Genomic DNA, 18976 nt, shown 5'->3' on the forward strand with positions numbered 1-18976 from the left:
AAGTTATAAATTTTTCCTTAATTTTTGGTCCTTGTGGCCAAATCATTAATGGAGTAAATATGTCTTTATTATTTCGGTTTCACGTGAAATGTCTTTTATCGCAGCTTAGCCGTCTTTTGTATTTTTACCCGAGATGAAACAAACATTTTGCCCTTCTCACATAAAGGAATTAGTGTTGGCAATAAACATTATCCAGGTTCCCTTTTATAATCAAAACCGTAAAAGCTTTATGTATAATAAAGCTAAACCAGTCTAGTTTATTAGATCTCAGATGTATATTGCATTTTTTTGAAAATACGGTGAACTTTCGCATTAAAACTTTAAAAATGACTTAACATAGTATCTTTTAATTCATAGAGTATAAAAAAAGCTGTAATTTTGGAATGAAATGCTTATCAGGTACAATGTTGATGAATCATAATATAAAATAAGTAACTATCAATTTAATTTTTTTGTTATTTTACCCTTTATGTAAAAATTAATAATATCGCTACGATAGTTAATAAACACAAACTGTGGGGTTTCCAGACAAGAAATCCTTTGTTCCACGTATCATGATGAACCGCAGCTTGATTTTCACCTGATAAAAAAAATCATCATTGAAATTTATTGAGATTTTAAAATAACAAAAATATCAAAAGTGTGGAACCTACTGACGTACCTTCTAATACTTTAGTGTAAACAAGGTGTAAAAACAAAGGTGTGATATCAATCATCATACATTTCTATTAAAAGTAGTTTGATCTTACACAATATAAATTGTTAACTTTTGATGTTGAAAAAAAGCAACAGCTTAGCTTCTTGCCAACTACTTCCCAATCTGCTTTCAGAATTTAAAGTTTATAAGATAATTTAGAAAATATAGAATAGAAAATTTAAAGTTTTATAAATTTAACTATAAATTGTGTTGTGTGGTTGAAAAGAATACAAAGTTAGAAAAGATGACGTACCAATCAAAACATGTACGTTGACGGTAACTTGCGAATGGTTGAGTAAATGACATGTGTAAGTCCCGGAGTCGTTCTGCGACGCTGATGTTACACTAATGGTGGCGCTGCAAAATGAGTAGAATCACGTATATTGAATCCAATCTTTCTTACATAATATAAAAATTAGCTCCCACTGTTGATACGCTTAGGTCTTTTAAACTAAATAAAGAATTCTAAAACAGTTTTCAGGAATAGATAGAGTGAGTCAAGATAAAGTTTTATATGTGGTAAATATACATATACTAGGAAAAATAGCAAAAAAAATCAAACATTTCTTATGAGATATCGTAACAAACACATTTTCGTGCGCTTAAATTGTAAACTCTGCTTTAACCTTACGACGTACATTTAATTGTTGTACCACGAATTTTATTGTTAATTATTCACTCCAAACTGCTCCACATAGGTATCAACATTGTACCCATGCAAAACCGGGTATATTATAAATGAAAACATGTGTCTTTTCCTTATATTCGTCCCTTCCTAACTGCACCAATATTAATGAAATTTATGTATAATATAGAGTATGTTTCATCCCGGAAAAACACACATTAACCATTCTTGCAGGGTTAAAATATATTCTTTGTCACCTATGCAGTTACGTTAGCTTAGTTGCTAAATTAACTTCGTATTTAGTCTTGTATCCTGTTTAGGAACTAAGGATACGTTTTAGCCCTGAAAAACAAACGGATTTCAAAAAACTTCAAGATTTACAGACAACTTGGTTTGTTACTTATTTGCTACATATTCAACTACGATATGATCCAAAGTAAAGTCCCCGTAAAAGGCTTTCAATATCAGCACATTCAGACAGAAAAAAAAGAAAACTAAACCGCTATGAAATTATTATCCGTTCATAAGACCACCATTGTTACGACTTATCGATTTCAGTGCCACGTCTCCCGGCTTCCATATCGAATGACTTTCACAACCCAGATTCCTTTGATATTCATTTCTCTATTATCTATCAAGGGAGTGAATCATTGATTTTTATCATCCTCTAATGATTACATACTACTATGTATAGGACACGACGTATGAATAGCAACGTATTTGTTTTTTCTAATGGGATGAGGCTGGTTTGTTTTTGGTAAAGAGAGTAAATTTGTAGCACTTTTTCATTTTTTTTAACTGAGTGGTCATAGTCTCTTTCGTTTTGAGTATGGACAGATATTTGTGTTATTGATTTAGGATTTTTAAATTTTCAAGACAGTATTCTTATTGGATGACAATAAATCTTTTTCTTATTTTATTTCACTCAATGGTCTGAATAAAATGATATGTTTTATTATAATACGAGAGTATTTAAATATATCAATTTCCACGGCTTATATGAAAAGAAGAGACCCACTCGCAAGCAGCGTAAGGAGTGCAAGATCAGAATGTAGAAGGTACGAGGTACCAAGAAATCGAAGGTCGGAGCAGCTGCTTAAAAGTGATGTGTCCGTTTGTAATTATATAAAAATTTAATTTCTTACCTCATATTACGCCATGAAACAGAATCAACAAAGTCCTTTCCTTGTTTTTTCCAAGTAAGTCCGTAAACATTGTTCACCACAGCTCTTGTGACCGGCTTAAGAGTAGTTAGTTCTGTTGTAGTTGTCCACTCTGTGCTCTTAGCCGTCGTACTTATGCTAACTGTTGACGTAATCGTCGTAGTCTCTACACTCCAACTTTTGTTCAACATTAAATCTATTCTATTGAATATTGTGCTCATTTTAGTAGTCAATTCCGTTGTAGTCGTTAAAGGCGTTGTTGTGGTTGGCATCGCTTTAGTAGTCGCCGTTGATTTAGTGGGTAGTGATGAAACGTATTCCTCTGATATAACGCAGGAAAGCTTTATGGAACTGCCGGCTTTATAGAACCTATCTTTTACGTCGTGTGTTTTATCGCCATTTATAGTTAATACGGGAGCTGTAAAGAGTAACGGTTTAAGTATGAGCATGACTTAACTCTTTGAAATGCTTAGAGATAAATGTAGGTAGGTTTATCTTGTTTTAGTGGGAAAAAACAGCGTATCCATACTAATTTAATGACGATTTTTTGTAAACTTATATTTAATACTTTATTTAAAAATTACTCAACTGGTTATATCGTTTTTTTTCTGGAAAGCTAATTGTAATTGATTTTTATGTTACAATATTTTAGTCTCTAACATACTCACATCCTTATCAAATCGACTGTATACATAACCCAAAACCATTTTAAAATGAATAAAGTTTTGTCATATATTAAATACATTATTCAAAGATAATGACATATCCAAATAGAAATATTGAAACGACTCTTTGGTATTTATATGCCTTTTTGATAATGGTTATTAAGAAAGTTATACCTTACATAAAAATGATTGCTCAATTGAAATAAATGTAAAATTTATTTCTTTATTCCTATAGGCAATTTATTAAAGCATTCATGCAGATACAGACTCAAACAATTACATCGTAAAGCGTTTATCCCTTACAATATTGTTGCCTTCAGCATTTAATCACTCCACGCTTCCATTTTGTATGTCGCAATTTTCCTTGTATGGCCGCTCGTTGTGCTCATCGCTTCATATATTTTTCATAAAAAGCAAATACATAATCGTTTTGCGACATGAATTTCATCCACTTTTGTGATTAATTCACATAAACGCTTTAAATGTAAAAATGGTTCAAGAATACATCTTTTACTTTACCAAACAATATTTATTACTTGGTTTGAGCCGTATGTTTTATGAAGGTAATCCAAGAAAGTAATTTCGGAGGCTGAGAAGCAATATGTGATTCTTTAAAATGTTTGGCTTCCCAGGAAATGATTTCGAGTACGCTGATCCTTTTTAAAACTTTCTTTGTTAGGACGACCTGACTATAAAAAATTGATTAATTAGCCTACTTCCTAAATGCCTATGAATTCTAAGAAGGTACTATATTTTTACACAACTCAAAGAAAATAATGTTCTTGTTTAGTCAGATGACAGTAGATCCAACCAATGTCTTACGCTTTAGCAGTAGATACAAGCTGCGTTTAAATGCGGAAGTCAATGATAAACAATTAAAATTTTAGTTTGATTTCCTAATACGCTAGTAACCAGACAAATCTGTTGAATTGTATATTGTACTATAATATATTTTATGTATTTTATATACAACACCTCAATAATTCTTCCACGAAGACTCTACAAGTGCTCTTAACCCGGAGTATCAGGAGATGTCGAATTTACAATGTACGCAAAGGGACTCACAATTCATTCAATTACTAATAGACATTTGTCCCGTTCTCGCGGGTTATACCAAATAAAGCATAGTTGTTCATAGATTGAGACTTGAAAATATAAATAGCAGTATACTTACATAGCACGCTAAAATTAGCATATATAATTCTCGGTGGATGTGTAGATATTTGGCACATATAAAGACCCGCGTCGGACCACTTTACTGGGTTAATACTAAGTCTCCAGTTATTTGGGTATTGAAATTTAACAGCTACCCGGTTATCTCCGGCGTAGGGTGCAGGGCCAACAGTGAGGAGCTGAGCCGTGTCTGTTGTATTCCTCAGCCACATGACCTGGTTGGCAGAAAATAAGCAATATTACGTAAATTAATGACAACTTTATATTAAGTAGTAGTAGTCGTTACTTCGCACGACTTGATATATATATCAGGTATATATATGAACATAAATAAACACACAACACACGAAGTGTAAACAGGTGGTATGAGCGGCAATTTCTCGAGGAATGTCACTAGCCACTTGTTCTTTGTAACTATTTGCAGGCAAACAAGATAGTGCAGAAATCGCGACTGTGAAAGAGTCTTATTTTCAATTGTAGAATTTACATTCTTGATGCTCCGGTGTCACGCATAGTGTATAACAGGTATTTCATTTTAAATGTACAAGAACTTTGTTTGTTTGCAAACGGAAAAAACGTGACACTGTGAAATGTATGCTAACAGACAATTACGCTTTTATTAAGCATTTATTACAATCACTTACACATTTATTAAAAGTCACAGATAATTAGTAAAAGTAGTGTGTTCACTTTTACATATAATAATAAATCTTTATTTGGAACAGTTACAATGGCACTTTAAATACTAGCAAGGGTGGCGCTGCAATAGTAAAAACTGTGCTACATGTACCACCGCCCACCTCCGAGTTATGTTACACTAATTATAGTCTCTAAATATAGGTATTTAGTCATAGAATAGATATTTAGCTTTTTATTGATTTTGTTATATATATATAGGGAGCTAAGAATGAATGTCGTGGTTAAAAAAGGATGTTCTAGGCTTATAAATGATACGGCAAACAATGTCGCTTCTGATGTCAAATAATATTTTCGTTGAAACCTTGCTAACCGACTGCCGACTAGTTGCAAAATTCCAAATTCAAAATTCATTTATTTCAAGTAGGCCTAATATAAACACTTTTGAAACGTCAAGTCTGTCTGTGTGTAGTGACTCTACCACCGGTTCCTTCCGAACCGGTGGTAGAGTCACTGCAGATTTTACCGAGACGAAGCCGGCAAAAGGAGTGCAGGGAGTAAACGAGATGCAGGGAGTTGCTAGATGCATGTGGCATACAACCGTGGAATTAGAAATTCTCTATAAAAGACATATGTGGATGTCCAATGGCATGATGATGATAATAAATCAGAATGCATAAATAATAAGTTTTTTAACTATATACGTATTATATAACTACGATTCAAAATTCTTTACGTAATAGTGTGAAATTATTAACGATTAAAACTTTGCAAGGCAAGTGCCAAATGCAGGCGGGAAATATAAAACAGACTCGCAGTTTTTATTTGCGTAGCCTCCCAGCATGATGAGTCTATTAACCGGCATTGTAAAAGGTTGAGGTTTTATGTTCAACTGTATGTTTTTTAATGTTTGTTGACAGATTTCTCAATCTATTGTAGACCAGTTTCAAAAATATTCTATTGTTAGAAAGGATATCACAGGATATCTCAAGGTTGACGCAATTTAAATAAATAAATATACAATAAATATACTACGACAATACACACATCGCCACCTTGCCCCAAGGAAGCGTAGCTTGTGTTATGGGTACTAAGATGACTGATGAATATTTTTAGGAATTATATATAAATAAATACTTAGAAAATACATATAAACACCCAGACACTGAAAAACACTTATGCTCATCACACAAACATTTTCCAGTTGTAGGAATCGAACCCACGGCCTTGGACTCAGAAAGCAGGGTCGCTGCCCACTGCGCCAGTCGGCCGTCAAAGTCACCAAAACACTATCTGATAAGATCACGTTAAAATCGAGGGACATTCTCCAGTTACGCAGTCATGTTCACTGCAGAATGTATTTGTTGAACTTTCAAATCAAATAAAGTCTATGAATGATTGAGGAGTTTAAAGCAGACATGTTACTGTTTTATAACAAGCACTATGGATTACAGATACATATACAATAAACAGAATAACCAGTTGATTGAATTGATAATTTCGTGCCAAACTTTCAATTCTTGCAAAACTTAAATTTAACAAATTAACTAGATCTTTTGTTTACTTTACTTATGTGTTTTGATATATACTGCTGTATTTTAGACGGATACGGCAATAAAAAAAAGCTCAGTCAGGTTTGGCTAGTAAATAATAATCATGAATATATATAACACTCGCAGAGATCTGTCATAGGAGGACTCACGGTTTTGTCTTTGAGCATTACGACTCGGCAATTCAATAGAGCTTCTGATCCGACATGCGCCGTCGCTGTAGTAATGTTCCTCTCCTCAAAATACGGGCCCCAGTGCCGTTCGTAGTGGTGATATTCTTGATATGGCGCATAGTGACGGGAATCCGCGACCTTATCTATACAACAAAATAGTCAAAGTTAAAGACATTTTGATGCGTACATATATTTTTTGAAATGGCTGTGAGATTATGGCAATAACTCTATTATATATAAACATATAAACTTAAAACTAAAGCTATGAGGACTCGAAATTTGCCTTGTTCTTAGAATAAGTCCTCAATAAAAGCCGGATGTTCATTTTTTTTATGATCATCTCGCATTATCTTTATATATTTTATCCTTAGTTACACGTGTTTGTACGCGTGTTTATAAAATATTGTGCGGCTATTTCAATTGATTACTGGATGGTTTAAAAATACAATTAGATCCGATAAGTGAGCTACCGGAAAGGATGACCTATGCCGGATCCGCTAGTACAACATATAACATATATATGATTCTACCTATTAGGTAAAATAGTTTTTCAATGCAAGCCTGTGGTCTAGTTCCCTACGGCATAATAATTTTCACACCTCACGTATCACGTTTTGTGACTTGAGTTTTGACACCTCTTCAAATGACTTTAAATATTTACGTCACAAATATTTGAGGTTAGGAATATAGGCGATATGAATCTATAAAAAGAATAGCACAGAATAGATCATTGTAATTTTTTGTAGTATATTTATACATCTATGTAGGAGACAAAACTATATTAAACATAGAACGTGATATAAAACTAAGTATAAAATAACATAACTCTGCATCCATAAAATCTGTCGTACCTTTATAAACCAAACTGCTGACATTTTAAAATTTAGACCTTGATATTTAAGGGAGTGGAAATTATTTTTCACTGTTCGACAGCGCCTTTTTTTTTTACTTACTTTGAAGCTTAATTACTATTCAGGTCATCGATATTGCTAAAAAAAGAGCTTAATAGACTCTTTTGGCGCAAAAGATTTTAAAATTTTGGTTAAATTTCATTTTTATTTTTGTTTATTATCATAGACATTTTTTTCCATAAAAATCTTGATTGATGTGTCCATTAATTTGTAAAAACTTCTAATTATCTTTCTACTAAATACACATTTTTTACCATGAATTTAACTTAGAAAATTCAAAACAGCCTCATAAACAATAACCGATGAACCTTCGTATTTTCATCAATCTACGCAACATTGGCGAAGTAAATGCTGGCGTGTGGGCGTAAAAGAGTTTTTTATCGAAAAGAAGTAAAATAACAGGTTTTTTGGACGTTTTCTCTCACTTTTTTACAAAGACAATTTTTTTTTAGATCGGCAATTTTGTATTAAGTTATATATGGTAATGAAAGTATGTGAAAAATTACGAGCATTTTAATAATATATTTAACATCCAAGGTACATTTATATTAGTAATTATAGTGAGTTCTCTAATTTTAGCAGCGCATAAAATAGGCGAAGTTTGTTTAGTTGATGAGGCTACTTGGGTAAATATTTTACCGTGAAACTACTCAGCTAGTCAATATAGCTTTTCTGTAAATCGCGACATTTGTGTTCTTATATTTGAAAGCTGTTTTAAAATATTTTTTAACAAATAATACATACATGATAAAAGAAAACTGTTTTGTTAAAATCCTCAATATCAACCTCCTTAACTTTTAACTTTAAATTAACCAATATTAGATTTTTTTATTCGTATTTAAGACGTAAAAGCAATAAATCATTTCACAAAAACTGTTTGTGTTTATCCTTTCAAATATCAGGCTATTTTAGATGCTTAAGATCTTATCAGACTACCACTACTAGTCAATCCTAAAGATATTTATCATAAATTAGAAAAACATGGCATTGTTATTTTGATTCAGTACGTTATTGTTTTTATTGTTTGAAAGCGATGTATCTTGCTAGTAATTTATTCCAAAAGATACGCTGGCGTACCATGCTATTTGGCATACAAAAAGGTTTGCGAAATCGATACTCACTGTGTAACAAATGATCGCTCCCGTCAGTTGCCTCTAGCTTAATATTTTCCCGCAGCTTCTTGGTAATGTTCTTAAATATTTCCCTGGACAGAGCGAGCCCGTCCTTTTCATCGCTCCGACGTGTTCGGATGCCGTTTGTGTGATAATCTTCCGGTATCAGTAGCGGTTCTAGGAATAACATTTATATACATTTTATACGAAATTTACACACCTCTTTATAATATTCCTCGCTCGACCCGTACTATCATCTGGGTATATATATATCTACTTACTATGGTTACTACACTTCGCAAGAAACTCACTTTGGCATTCATACTAATAGTTATTGATTTTTAGGTATAATAATCCATATACCAATAATCCTTTGCATTATTTTAAGTAATAAGAAACTCTAAACAGATGTTCTTATTGAATTATTTCGTAAAATAGTGTATTTTTGTAAAAAACACGAGATGTATATCCTCTAAATATACAGCCGCATCAACAGGCTTTATGCCAAAAGGCACGACAAACCATGGCTGTGCTGTAAAAGAAGGGCAAACTAGCAAAGCAATAGTTTCGAATCCATACTCCATTCATCCATCCATCCTCCATCCATCCATCCATCCTCCATTCATCGATCCATCCTCCATCTCCATCCATAATACAAACTAATATTATAATTGCGAAAGTTTATCTGTTTGTTTGTTTATTCCCGATGTTTATCTCAACCTTTGTTGTTAAAACTTCAGTCTCGTTTTTTGGGGGCAGGGAGTCGGTAACCCGTTGATAACCTTATACACTGGAAAAGTACGCGGATAACATTCTTGGGGCCAAATATTGCCATTCTTAATTACTATGTATTTCGCATGCAATACATAGGACAATTTTGATCCCAAATTATTTATTTTTTATCCAAATTGCACTTTTTTATAAAAGACATTACAGAACTTACTCGAGGAGTCATTTACAAGAAAGACGAATCTAATGACACTCTCGCCTCGGCATTTATCTTGTTATGAATAGATATTAAAATCATATTTCTAGATTCAAAAAGTTACTTGTGGTTTTGAATAAATAAGAGGATTTGAGCTAATCCCCCAAGTGCTGTCTTCAACGATTATGTCCTGACTGAACGAGAATAACTGGTATTTTATGCGACTATTATCTGTTATTATTCTGTTCCTTGCAACTTTAATGTATTTTTTACGGCACTTTTACACTTTTTAATGTCGAGCTTAATTTTATTTATCTTTTTCAGATATTATATCTGTTGTAATTATACAATAAAATATGGAGTAAAACGTGTTGTTCAGTAAAATGTTTACTTCGATTTTAATATCATTTCAAGCAAAACGTTTTTATCGATATTTTAATGTGATATTCGAAAAATGTAGAACGAAAGCTGCACATTATTAGGAAAATCGTGCTCTTTAATTAAGAAATAAATATACTACGACAATACAACATCGGCATCCAGCCCCGAAGTAAGCGTAGCATGTGTTATGTGTGTTATGGGTACTACGATAACTGATGAATATTTTTATAAATAATATATAAAAATACTTGTAATATACAGATAAAAACCCAGACACTAACAAACATTTTCAATCATCACACAAACTTTTGCCACTTGTGGGAATCGAACCCACAGACTTGGACTCCGAAAGCAGGTTTGCTGCCCACTGCAGTGTAGACACATTTTTTGGCACAATTTTTTGCCTAAATAAATTTCATTTTTAATTTTTTTTCCCAATCCAGGAATTTTTGTTTTCGAATCAGATACTTCATTATTGGTTACGGGTCAGCTACTATCTTTTTATGTTATTTCGAGATAACTTAGCATTGGAGTAAATATTGGCGTAACTGATTAGTTCCTTTTTCGTTTTGTCAGAGATATACCACGTGGACGTTTGCGAGTTCTAAGTAACATTAAAAGTCACTAAGCTGCAAGTTAGGGGTCTGGCAACAACTGCGAACCAGTTTAATTACAGAACAGCGACCACAAAATATACAATTAACAGTAACTGTTTATTATTAACCTCCTTCAGTTCAAGACACGTTCCTTTGATAAAGCTTCCTTTATAATTATTACAATAGCCGTGTGGCCTTAATTTTACCTTAAAATTAAGGCCACATTTACCTTAATCTTGGAGTAGAATTTCTACCCATAATATTTTTAAGTAAATGACTGATAATAAAACTATACTATTTTTTAATGCTACGTTAATGTTGATTTTATAAATTTAAAAAATCAGAACCTTTCGTTCGGTTTCGGAAAGTTTCAGAACTTTTTTTTTTTAATTATTAAAATTAATCTTTTATTAGTGTTTTTACCTCCAAGTGTAGGTTAAAACACTAATAAAAATTATAAAAAAGTTAATATTGATATATTTTTCTGATTATAATTTTTAGTTTTGGAGTAATTAAACAAACTATTCAATCAAAAGTATTACTTTGTTAAACATAAAACTTTATTTAAGTACCGCTATCTACCGATATTCTTGTTCCAGACAATAATTTTGCGAGAGGATTGTTGAGGTGTTGTTGTCAAAGAAGAAGCCTCATTCGAATTACTCCTGACAAGTTCTGTTCGTTCAATTATTGTTTGTCAAAGTTACAAAAGTTCGACAGAACAAAGCCCGCTGGGTACATAATTGGGGTTACCGGCCCCACATTAGCAGTGGACAGCGTTTTAGCAAAGTCTAAAAAGCATTAAAAGTTTCTGAAGTTACGAGTCCGTTGCGGTCTTCGGATATTACGTTAGCCTAATTACAAAAAGCCAACAACTAAAGGTTTTTTGTTTTATTGATATCTTTAAACGATAGCCTATCTCTGTCCTACTGCTGTACACAGGATATAGAGGTTTTTAATCTTCGACCCGCCAGTATTTTTCTAATTTTTATCTATACTATCATTTAATTTATCTAATGGGAGTTAAGTTGTCCCGTTTTAGCTCTGAAAACATTTACAGTTTAATATTTTAAGTAATTGTTTTCTAATTTTCTAATTTTTATTAGTATTTTTACCTACACTCCTAAATAAATATACTACGACGGCACACAAATCGCCATCTAGCCCCAAAGTAAGCGTAGCTTGTGTTATGGGTACTACGATGACTGATGGATATTTTTATAAACAGAATACATAAATACTTATAATATACAGATAAACACTAAAAGTTTTTTTATTATTTAAATACGTCTAAGAAGGCATTTTTATATAATATACATTTTTACATTGTATTGAGATTATAGCGATAACAATAACTCTTAGGTCTCCCCCAACCTAAGAAGCCCAAAAAATAGCCAAGTATTCTTATTGTTCATACCATTGTCACTTATAACTTTCGTATTAGAGGAATAATCATTGTTATAAATTTAATATGGATATATAAATTAAACTCTGGCTATAGCGACCTTTTTATTTGCATTTTAAATGTATTGTTTTCCGACTAGTTTAGTAACTGCCTCATTGAAATAATGGTAATCATTTTTAGACCAACATACCATGACGGCCTGTTGACTCCCGTGTCTGGTAGAGCACATTCAACGTTTGCTCCCGCTATTATCATTATTAATATAAGAAAATTATTAAAAAAATCCCTTTCACATACACTGAAACTTACAACATACTACAACTAAACAATAGTTGTGTATAGACCTCCACGTGGACAGTTTGGGTAAGCAGTGCGTGCAATCTAAAGACTAGCGTTGGGATACAATCCCAATTAATTATAAAAGATAAGGCAGCCTCAGAAGCGTTGTAGCCTATTTGAGACCTATTCGCACATTATTTAAATGTATAAAGTTTGGAAAGCGGAAGTTGGTATGCCCATTTCAGATCGTTTCATCGTGCAATTCGAACGAGAAAGCTTCGCACATATCCAAATGATTAATAAACGTATCAAATAACATAACATTGTTTGGAGTAAAAAAGAGTTTATTCTCACCTGACGCAGTATGTAAGCAGCATAATGCTAGACACACAAAGTAGAGGCCGCCCCACTGCATATTAGACCGGACATCACAGGCGTTGACGCATCACGCCGCTCACCTTAAAAACAAAGGTCACATGTTAAATAGGAGCAGATCTACTTTTCCGAAATCTACGATGTACAATTATGCTGTAGTTAAATGATACAACTCGCTGTTTCCTACGTCTTCGTCCGCGATTTGTGTTTTAAAATTTGATATTGTACTCAATTTCACCAAGATAAGCTTACCGGTCAAACCATGCATGGGTAACAAATACTATTTTTTGAATCCCACGTTTTTTTGACCAGCAGATTTTTAAAAATATTACAAAACGTCCAGGATACAGGCTACATACATAATTTCATCAAGGTTGATTCAACAGCTAAGCCGAACATAAGTAACAAACAAACAGACAGACTTTAGCAAACATAAAACAAATATTAGTATGAATTTATTATGCAAAGTTGTGTTATGTTTCAAGTAAAGGTTGGCGTATAATAAAATATGAATCCAGTTAGTTATATAACTTATGATATTAAAGCGAAAGTTCACTGACTGATTCGTCATGAAATCTCAGGAACTAAAAGAAGGTTCCTTCTAGGTGCCAGCTAATAAATGATTAAGGGGGTTAAATCGGGGTTGGAACTTTATATGATGCCGATTTCCACGTATTTTAATGAATTTGAATTAAAATACGTGGAAATCGGCATTCGGTCGGCGTTCGGACGGTAAAATAGGGAATAAAAGTTTTTGTTAAGTCTACAATCCTGAAATATCGTACATACGTTTCTTATATAGCATAAACATCAGTTTAGAAAATATTTTAAACTATTTATCTGATCTTAAGGATATTCGTCGTTTGCTTTCTTTCTTGAGAAGGGCATTTCTTCTAATTTCAGGGCAAATTAAAATTTCATCGTGGACGAAGTCGCGATCCACAGCTAGTAATTTTGTATAGGGTATAACACACTTTTATAGAACTTTTATTTGTATTTGAAATCGCCAAATAGAAAATACATCGCGAATCTATTTCGCGGGACATATTGTGCACCAACCGCACTCTCACAATATCTTATCGAAGCTATTGTACTGGTAAGCGGTAATAGTCTAGTGGGTGGGACTTCGCTTTACTTTCTGGGGACCAAGTTCGATCCCAGGCCACTAAAGTTCCTGTTAAGTGCGTTTTAAGAATTAATCATCACTTGCTTCAACGGTGAGTGAAAAAATCGAGAGGAAACATGCATGCCTGAGAGTTGTCCATAATGTTTTCTCAAAATCATGTTAAGTCCACCAATCCGTGCATGGCCAGCGTGATGGACTATTGTCTAGACCCTTAACATCCTGGTCAGGTCCGGTAATGGGTTGATGATGATGATTGTATTGGTCGTAAAATGTTTGACAGAATTAAATAATGCGACAGACCAAACTAATGCATTGTGATTTGGTCTCCTTATTAAATTTTTATGTTCCATCATTAGTAAATTAAACAGTACCTTTTGATTTTTTTTAACACCACAGAACTTAAACAAGTAACAAAATATTATTTAAAAAAAAGAAAACCCCGTGGAAAAATAAATTGTTTGTCGCCTGTGAAATATACCGTTAACATAGTGTGTTGCAACATATGCATCGTTGGTTTATAATTTTAATTTAAAACGCTCAAATTAATAAATTATTCAAAATTCAAAACATATCTTATATAGTATATAAATTCAATATTTTAATCTCGTGACCTCCCCCTCCCTTTAATACCACAACGCTCTCTACTCGCTAGCCACTCTCGCTCGCTCTACACTGCGGCATGAACTATTGAACACACGTGACAATAATATTTTGTACAATAAATTTAGCACATACTTCTTTAAAGCACATATTTTAAATTAGATTCTTAGTATATGAACATGTTGGTAAATCAATGTCTCAGGTGATAGAGTTAAAATGATGTATATGTGTAATACACTGCTGAGAACAACCAATGCGTCTGAGTTATTGAAATATATAAACCAATACAATAGGATTTATTGCAATAAACATATTAGTGTTCCACATTATTAAAATAATTAAAAATTTCAAACATCACTGCACTATTTACAGTTTTTATAGATCAGGCATTGCTACATATAGTTTGGTTGGTTACAAAATCTTTTTAAAACTTATGTCAACATTTTCAACAACGTATTATAGAATCACTTGGAAAGTTATAGTAGTTTTATTCAAAATAAAAATATTTTGTTATTCATCCTAACTACACCTGCGTTTGTATCTTTAAGTCTACCATTATGTGGTGATTCTACTACCACGCAGACCGTTTTTGACCGCAGATACTGAAGATAAGAAGCCAACAAGAAATTAAACCGTAGCTCATTTCCAACATTTTTAAGAGCGTTAACGGTTTATGGTAACCATAAATGATGTTAGCTGCACAAAACTGTACCTACCACGGTAATAGCTAATAGTAAAATTAATGCCAAAATAAACATATTCCCCTTGTGTACAATATACAGAACGTGTTTGTAGAATCTTGCTCATATTTCATTTTATGTTGCGTTCGTGTATAAAATAGTTCATCAAATAATTAATTATAATAGTTAATAATTAATTATTTGCACATGCACGTATATGCAAAACTACGTTTTCATATAGCCCAGTTTTTTTTAACTTCAATCAGCTTTTCATGATAAATATACTCATTCTCCTAAGTACTATTTTATTATTTAAGAATTAAGCTACTGTTAAAGCTCCCATTCCAAGAGAACATTAAGTTAAGACTGGAGTAGGTTTTTTTATTGCAATGTATGAGAATCAGAACAATTTCTTTTAACTTCGTCGACACAAGGTAGTTTAATATTTACAGTATTAACGTGTATGTACATAGGTACACACGCACCTTCATTAGCCTACGTCTACGAACAAATTGAGTTTGCCAACTTAGATTACTCCCGACGGGATTTTGTAAATATATTTATATTTCATGAGTGTAATTTGTAGGGATATGGTTCGTTTGAGTTGATGCAGGTCGTAACTTCTAGCTGTAAGATAAAATCTACTATTAACAACTTGGTTAAAAGTTGTTAATAGTAGATTTTATCTTACCATTATCCCTTTCTGCTCACTGCTGGGAAACTACCTCTACTCTGAAAGTTCAGAACGCGCAGGCGTTTTTTTAATGACAACCTGTTGGCGCAGTGGGCAGAGACCCTGCTTTCCGCGTCCAAGGCCGTGGGTTCGATTCCCACAACTGGAAAAATGTTTGTATGATGAACGTGAATGTTTTACAGTGTCTGGGTGTTTATCTGTATATTATAAGTATTTATGTGTATTATATAAAAGTACTCATATAAAAGTACTCATTAGCTATCCTAGTACCCAAAACACAAGCTACGTTTACTTTGGGGCTAGATGGCGATGTGTGTATTGTCGTATTATATTTATTTATTTATATTTATTTAATGCATCCGTCACAGGTTTGGGTTTTCTACTACTCTTAACTACGAACCGGTTATATTGTAGGTGCTTTTAATTATCAGGCGTTGGTAATAATGACTATCAGAATCGATAGCGTAGAGAACATTTAGAGTAATTTAGTATTTATGGTTTGCGTAAGTACAATCATATGTTTAATTTCCTTTCTAAGTTAGGTTGGCTCAAAATACGCTTTGGCTGAGATATGCACGTTTTTTCTTATATATATAGAATTCTTAAAGATCCTTGTTCTCCTAAATACCTAGAATACCGTTTGAACCTGCTGTACGACTTTTGAGCTAACTCGCAAGATGGAAGCCATCGTTCGTCATACTTGGCTTCCCTAAACATAACTCGACGCTAAAAAAATTAACCGTGGAACGCCATTCGCGAAAATATACGAAAACCACCGTAATTAAATGTAACCACCGTTATTGTTAAATCTCTTGTACAAAAACACTTTTAAAACCATGAGAATTCTTTTTTTAAGTTATGTTGGGTTACGTCAAACATCTCTTCTATACATTTTCTCGACTTGACGTCTGATTGAAGCAGTGGGCAGCGACTCTGCTTTCTGAGTCCAAGGCCGTTGCAAAATGTTTGTGCGGTGAACATGAATGTTTTTCAGTGTCTGGTTGTTTATCTGTATATTATAAGTAATATATTTATTTAAATTATCAGAACAACAAGAAAAAAACAAATATATAGATTTATTATTGTTTAATATCGATATAGATTGAACTTGGCCACTAAGAACCTATATAAATCATTATCATTCTAAGAGGAGACTTAAGTGGGCAGTAATGGATTAGATATTCAATAGAAAAATGTAAATAATCACCTTCCTATCTTCACCTAAGGAAATATTGTCAATAGGTACAATATGCAAAATATCACGTCTTCGTTTTATTTTTTTATTGAAGTTCGTCTAAGCAAACGCAACAATTTAATAAGAACTCATCTTAAATTCCGTCTTCCGATTTCAATCCGAATAGCATAATTTATCTTTGTACCGTATTTTCCTATACTTTTATAAGAAAATTGTTTGCTTTTTGTTTTGCTTGTTACGGATCTTTAACAAATTTATTTGGAAACAAAATGACAATACGTAAAACCTAGAGTTTATTAGGTGCATGTAAGAACAGTAAAGGTAGTATTTCGCCGTCATAAAAAAAAAATGGCCCGTGTTAAAAGTGGATATTTGTTTATAATTTTGTGCATTTAGCAACACAACCAGAAATCTCAGAGTCAATGGCATTCAAGATACCTATGCTATACCTAGAATATCTTCTTGAAATCAAATAAAAAATGAGGAGATCCGCGGAAGAAGCGGAGTTGCAAAACTTAAGTGAAAGTAGATGGGCCACATAGCTATAAGGTCCAAGGTTAAGAGTTTCGAACTATATACTGTTATGATTATGTTATGGTGACGGCCGATTGGCGTAGTGGGCAGCGACCCTGCTTTCTGAGTCCAAGGCGGTGGGTTTGATTCCCACAACTGGACAATATTTGTGTGATGAACAGGAATATTTTCCAGTGTCTGGGTGTTTATCAATATATTATAAGTATTCATGTATATTATTCATAAAGCTTATTCATTAGTAATGCATAAAGCTGTTGTCATGTTATTGATAACGCAGTTTGTAAATTAATTCATTGCTCAGTTTTCAACAAGGTGCGGTGAAACGCGAGTTATATCGTTGGCAATTAAAAAAATATCAATATTCGAGATTCAGTTTTGAGCGGGAATCTACGTAAGTAAATAAAGATGGCCGTAATCCACAATATGGTTGGAAAACCCTAAATTACTCGTCAAAACTGCGCATCCTTCATTTTTCTCGTAAGTTCTTTAAAAACGGAAGAATTCCTACAATACAGTTGGTAGTTATAAGGGTAGGTACAAAACTACGAGAAAATCTATTTGAATAATCATGAAGGAATAATGATACATTTAATGAAAGTGCCTTACCAAACAAAAATTATTTCTAAACCTCGGCATATGAATATTATTTTACCTTAACAAAATATGAAACTAGTTTGATATTAAAAACAGAATTGAACTCGAAGCTTCGTGGTAATTTAAACTTTTCCCGGTACTCAGATCTGTTTTCCTTTCTACTAAAAAAAAACATTAAATAACTCCCAATACCTATAAAGCTATTTCTGTATTTCAAGAAGTTAATATTGAAGTCTTATTTGTTTGAAGAACTATTTTAGAGTTGGGAATTAAAATTATATTTATTTATTTTATAAAACAAGTATACATGAATATATAAAATTTCTTGGCAGCGATTAGGCCGCCAATTGTACAACTAGTATTTCAGTATTTCGTTTTATGTTATTGTATGTGTTTGTTTATGTTCAATAAAGTATAGTTTCGTTATTTACTGCTTACAGCTTTTTTTTACTGCTTACTTTGGGGCTAGATGGCGATGTATGCATTGTCGTAGTATATATACGAGTATATACTTTTTTTTATCAAGTCACACGAAATATTCTTAATGCCAATTTGAGAAAGGAATGAACAAGGGACCGCCAGTGTTATAATTACACAACTAGCTGATTCCTGAGGTCTCATAAGGCTTAACTAAGAGTTGAAACGTATTTTTATGCTATTCTGAAAAACGCCTACCAATCCTCGAGTCACGACCTCAGCCACACGCACTTAGCAAACTGTGCGATCAAAGGCCACAGAATTGAAACGAACTTTTTTGTACTTTGCATCATCTCCTAAACTATTATTTCCATAAGATTTTTGTCTTAATGATGTATTTTTCTTAGGAAGAAATAATATTCTATGCCTACAAATGACGATTGAAAAGCAAGCTTTCATTTCAAAACTAA

General features: G+C 32.8%; 1 protein-coding gene across 1 annotated transcript in view; it reads right to left on the bottom strand.

The window, feature by feature from the left end:
- Positions 1 to 464: 464 nt before the first annotated feature.
- The window catches only part of LOC120632707, a 40005-nt gene continuing 21493 nt past the window's right edge, over positions 465 to 18976 (bottom strand). Inside the window, exons 2-8 of the mRNA XM_039902681.1 lie at positions 12646 to 12749; positions 8715 to 8882; positions 6662 to 6825; positions 4325 to 4538; positions 2468 to 2903; positions 951 to 1054; positions 465 to 580 (exon numbers count right to left, since the gene is read on the bottom strand). Coding sequence (XP_039758615.1) covers positions 468 to 580; positions 951 to 1054; positions 2468 to 2903; positions 4325 to 4538; positions 6662 to 6825; positions 8715 to 8882; positions 12646 to 12706 — 1260 coding nt within the window. The 5' untranslated portion in view covers positions 12707 to 12749 and the 3' untranslated portion in view covers positions 465 to 467. The remainder of the gene's footprint in view (positions 581 to 950; positions 1055 to 2467; positions 2904 to 4324; positions 4539 to 6661; positions 6826 to 8714; positions 8883 to 12645; positions 12750 to 18976) is intronic.

This window comes from Pararge aegeria, chromosome 20 (assembly GCF_905163445.1).
Source record: "Pararge aegeria chromosome 20, ilParAegt1.1, whole genome shotgun sequence".
Lineage (NCBI taxonomy): Eukaryota > Metazoa > Arthropoda > Insecta > Lepidoptera > Nymphalidae > Pararge > Pararge aegeria.